A 5,000-nucleotide genomic window follows, 5' to 3' on the forward strand; every position below is an offset into this window, starting at 1 on the left:
TTAGGCAAGACACTTTACTCTCACGGTGCCTCTCTCTACCCAGGTGTATAAATGGGTACCGGCAAAAATGCTAGGGGTACCCCTGCGATGGACTAGCATCCCATCCAGGGAGGAGTAGAAATACTACTAATCGCTCCATGCTACGGAAACTGGAGATAAGCGCTGGCCTGATGGGCCTTCCAAGGTTTGTAAAAGAGACTTTACCTTACCTTATATTCTACTAAGATAAGTATTTTGAAATGACTGGTGCAATCAGTTGTCATATAAGGTCATAGGGTATACAAGTTGATAACCGAGACTGAGTAAGCCAATCAGGACCTTAAAAACATATCTGAGAATATAATTTAATGAAAAAAGAAAAAGAAAAAAAGAATTAAACCAGTCTTAGCTTGTCGGCATTGAGAAGTACAATAATGAGAATTAGACCATACTAAAACAGTGGATAGCGTTGCATGTGCGCTCTGATTGGCTACTCAAACTTTGTATCCTTTGCTATTCACCTCCAAGCAACTCGCGCGGGTCTGCGCCCTAAAATATCGTAATCGTTGTAGGAATAAATTCGCACTGATTAAATGAGTTAAAATCATCTTTTTGTGCTATATGATGTCACTGTCTTAGACTATACTAAAACAACTATTCACCTCAGTTTCGGTGGTTTATAGTGGATATTTACCGACCCGCAAACCACTTCGGTGAATGGTTGTTAATTGTAATTTGATCAATCATACGCAGCATTTTCTATATGGATGTTCTTAAGTGTCGTTTTTAACTGTTAGAAGAAAACAAAAATGGCTGTTTTAGGTTCAGGCTGTTTTTGTGAAACGGTACTGTAACAGCTATGATAAATGAAGGTTTTCTGCTATGATTCGCACCTACGTTCGAGGCACTACTTTAAGGCAAGCAATGATCGCGCCGTTGAAGATCCTGTAGGTTTTCAGATTTTTATTCCCACTTGCTATTCCATTGATAGGTCGTTGAACTAGTATAGCGTAGTCGACTGAAAGGAAAACAGGCTAAAAAAAATGCTAATCATTCTTGAATAGATAAATATATACCATTCTTGTTGCCAGAGATGCGATACTTTTGGCCAGCGCCGCGGATTGAGAGGTCTGCCGGGTACTGATCCGTTCTCGTCTCTAATTGGTCAGATGGAAACACAATAAAAATGCTAAGCGGAAGAAACCGGATAAGAATGGCCGTTTTCTGTTTGCCGTACTTGCAACGGAGATATTATTAGTAACAACCAACCTTTGGATTTAGTTGGTGAAAAGGCAATTAGGGAAGGAATCTTACGGGATTGAGAAAGTGTTCTGGTTTGAAAATTTTTCTCGACGATGGTACGATGGTTTACCATCGCAAAAGTATAACTTGTTACGTTACTGTCACGAAATTTCAGGAATTTGTGAAGACGGTAGTTCATTCGAAACTCTGCCGGGAGCCGGTTATCCGATCTACAAGACGGAAGTCTGTGCAGCAGAGTCCGTTCTACACCAGGCCTGGGACGCGAGAAAAAAAGAAGCAAGTTCAACTGGTTATACAGCCTGCATAGCAGGCGATAGTGTTAGGAGTGGGAGTGGGGAAGGAAAACCTGCTCCAAAAGCCGCCTCCTTTGAATATCTGCCCTCTAACTTCATTCATGCAGCTGTCATTTCAAAGACCAATCAGAATTAATTAAGCGTTCTTTTTTCTGACTGACTTCACGCGGGAATTTATGGACAAGGAGTGAAATATCCCTAGCAGTTGGTAGTAGCCAAAACGCGAGGCTGGGGCCAGGGCCAGGACCAGGGCAGGGGTCGGGGAGCCTTTTTTTCCCCAATTTTTTTATGTTTCAATTTTCGTCGTTATTCTCCTGTACTGTTATTTTCGGCAGCGTTTTCGATTTTCCATACATTTGTCTGTAATTGTTACTGAAAATTCGCGGGAAAAAATTACAGACTGCCGGACAACTTCTGTAAAAGGTTAGTGCCTAAAATTTGGTCTGTATCACCTTTTGCCCTGTACCTTCAGTTCTCAATACATAAATTTTTCAGAACTAGCGTTAAACGAAAATTATTTGTTATCGGATCCCCATATAAACACTACAAATTCTTTACGCTTTGCCTACCCGTCAAAATGGCGGTCAAAACGACTATCGCGGAACTGTGGCTATGTTCTGTTTCGTTTTAATTGTATTGCGGAGAAGTTTTTTTAAGAAGTAACATTAAAATGTGGTTTTAAAATGTGGAGCTCAGCGAGTCTTCAGTGTCTCTAGGAGTTAGCGTATATTCCCCACAAAAACTCCAATTTCAGTCTGAAATTCTCTTAATTTCAAAAAATAAACAAAGATCTCCCTTTCGTAGCTTCTTAAAACAAAAAAAATTGGAAAAAAAAAGACACCCCTTCCCGACCCCGACCCCTTACCCCGGCCCTAGCCCGGGCCCAGCGTATTTGTCTACTACCCAAATGCAATCCGTTTCAATCTTGTCCATTTGTGTCCATACATGCTTCTCTTTCTTATTCCTGTATTTCTTTCTTGTTGTTCGACAGTTTTAACTGGTTATTGCAATGTTTCGTTCTACTTTTTGTGGATTTTGCGTGTCATGAAATTACATCATTCGGAAGCCCAGGGTATATTCAAATTGCAAAAACACAGCGGATGTTTCTCCTTTCCGGATTTCGGAATCCGGATTGCGGTTTCCGGATCCTAAATTCCGGCTTTTAGTGCTGCCGGCACACATACCATCGGAACAATTTTAACCCTCTCAGCTCTGCTCCCAGAGGCTTTTCTCCGGGTACTTCGGGTTCCCCTCTCCTCAAAAACCAAGTTTTGTTATGGGGTGCGTTAATCTGATTTGATCTGATTTTTGTACAATGTCCCTCTCTTAATAAAGTTGACACTGAAAGGAATGTTTAACTGAGGGTTATAGCCGACAAGTGGAAGTGTCCCTAAGCAATTGTCTCTTATAAACACTTGAAAATTTCAGGCGGCTTCAACGGGTTTCGAACCCATAACCTCTGCGATGCCCGTGCAATGCTCTACCAACTGAGCTATGAAGCCAAGCAGACGGGAACAGATCAATTTGTGGCTTCAACTGAGTGGTGGCTTCATAGCTCAGTTGTTATAATCAATTGCGGCGGCATTCCAGAGGTCATGGGTTCGAATCCGTTGAAGCCACCTGGATTTTTCAGGTCTCACTAAGAGACAATTGCTTAAATTGTCCAGTTAACAAGTAAGTAAGTAAGTAAGTAAGTAAGTAATAAATAAAAGGTAATAAGTAATAAGTAATAACTAATAACTAATAATAAATTAAAGGCAGCACCCTCTTATCAGTTATTTAAAGATTGTCTGTGCTGGCTCGGCTGGAGTGAATTCTTTTTTTATTTGTCATGCGACCTCCCGTGACAGTGGTCGGATGATTGACCACCTGAGCCACTCGGTCGGCGATCTTACCATCGAATATTACTGTAATTTCTAATAGGGAATAAATTAACTAAATGTCGTTTCTTATGTGAACACCTGGTGAAACTCCTCTCTTTACACGCCTTCTATGAGTAAAGATGAGGAATGTTCAACTTTTCAGACTCGGATTAAACAGTGGTAGTGGAAGCATGATGTCAGTATGATGATTTCTGTACAAAATTGAAAAGCATTTTTTTTTAACTTCATGTTAGACGGTTGTTGTATTTTGGTTTTAGATTTCAACGAATGTAATGCAGCAATCTTCCCTTGCCACCTCAACGCCATCTGCAAGAATAACGAAGGATCTTATGTATGTTCGTGTAAGGCTGGATACACTGGCAACGGAAAAAGCTGTACTGGTAAGAACACCATTTTCACTTTTGGTCATGTGATTGAAAGCTATACTCTTTGAGAGGGTACCGAATTGGCTTGCGTGTGCCTTTCTGGACTAGCAGTTAAATTTGTTTGCATCTTGTTTCCAGGTATAAATGAATGCACTCTCACCCCTTCCCGTCTGTCCCGTTAACGCTTAAAAACTTATCAATTTCGATTTCATCTTAGTACTCCTCCCCCTTCCTCCTTTAATGTCACACCTAATAAGGAATTTTTTTTCTTGTTCTTTTTTGCCTTTTTCATTTAATCAAACAATCGGGGACCCGGTGAAGTGTAAGGCTGTCAATACAGACCACATTTAATGGGTTCTTAATATTGTTTCATTTTTGTTGCAGATGTTAATGAATGCGCTGCGTCCTCTCGTGTCTGTCACATAAACGCTTTATGCACCAATACGCCTGGCTCTTCCCGATGCACTTGCAATCCGTGATACACTGATAACGGGAAAATATACAAAGGTGAAATTAAACATAATCATTTGCAAGTTAAAATATGAAGCGTCTCTGGAAACATATTAAGGAAATTTGTCTAGGAATTACTAGAATTTAAACTATTATTTTACGTTGAACTTTGTATACAAGTTTTCTCTCATTTCCTTTCATTTGAAATTCACAGCGCGGGATTTGATTCATCTTGCCTGCTCACGGAGCAAGTCATAAAGGGAAGATATCTGTTTACAAACATTTCTTTTGTTATTCAAATTTGCCAACCAATGAGGCTCTGGTTGGCACATTAATGACAATAGGCGACGTCAACAATATCTTCCCTATAATAATGTTACTTATTTTCATCAACTTAAACCACAGACGGCCCAGACTCGGAGGGTAAAAAAATTATAAGGATTTGTATGGGAACCTCGACAACAAACTGAAAAAGATATTTACCCGCAAAAGTTCTCAATAAAAAAAAGCTGTACTTAATTGTCGTGGTGACTTTGTCAGTTTTTGTGGGGTTATTTGCCTGATTGAATGCGATTTAAGCGACTTCTCAAATTCCCGGGGTGTCACTCGTACCTAAATTAAGGAAAGGCTAGAAAGTAAATTCCAGCTTACCTCACATCTCGCCGATAAAATCACACTTCTCGGGCATTAGTCACGCTAAAACTCCGGCGATGGCCACACGGATAAATTTACTTCTCCTTGACAAAGTTTCAAGGTCCAGCGAACAT

The 5,000-nt window shown here is 40.2% G+C and overlaps 2 protein-coding genes and 1 non-coding gene across 3 annotated transcripts in view; 2 read left to right on the plus strand and 1 right to left on the minus strand.

The window, feature by feature from the left end:
• The window catches only part of LOC138032754 (uncharacterized), a 119,369-nt gene extending 118,796 nt beyond the window's left edge, over window positions 1–573 (plus strand). Inside the window, exon 9 of the mRNA XM_068880472.1 lies at window positions 1–573. This exon is cut by the window's left edge and continues 1,710 nt beyond it. The gene's annotated coding sequence lies outside the window, so the exon portion shown is untranslated.
• Window positions 574–2,964: 2,391 nt separating this feature from the next.
• Window positions 2,965–3,037, minus strand: Trnaa-ggc (transfer RNA alanine (anticodon GGC)). Its single transcript has one exon. It is a non-coding gene; the product is annotated as a tRNA-Ala (tRNA).
• A 500-nt stretch (window positions 3,038–3,537) lies between these two features.
• LOC138031959 (uncharacterized) overlaps window positions 3,538–5,000 on the plus strand; it is a 2,410-nt gene continuing 947 nt past the window's right edge. Inside the window, 3 exon segments of the mRNA XM_068879556.1 lie at window positions 3,538–3,577; window positions 3,676–3,798; window positions 4,168–4,258. Of these exon segments, the coding sequence (XP_068735657.1) occupies window positions 3,538–3,577; window positions 3,676–3,798; window positions 4,168–4,258 (254 nt within the window).

Source organism: Montipora capricornis, chromosome 14, assembly GCF_036669925.1.
Source record: "Montipora capricornis isolate CH-2021 chromosome 14, ASM3666992v2, whole genome shotgun sequence".
In the NCBI taxonomy this organism is placed as follows: Eukaryota; Metazoa; Cnidaria; class Anthozoa; order Scleractinia; family Acroporidae; genus Montipora; species Montipora capricornis.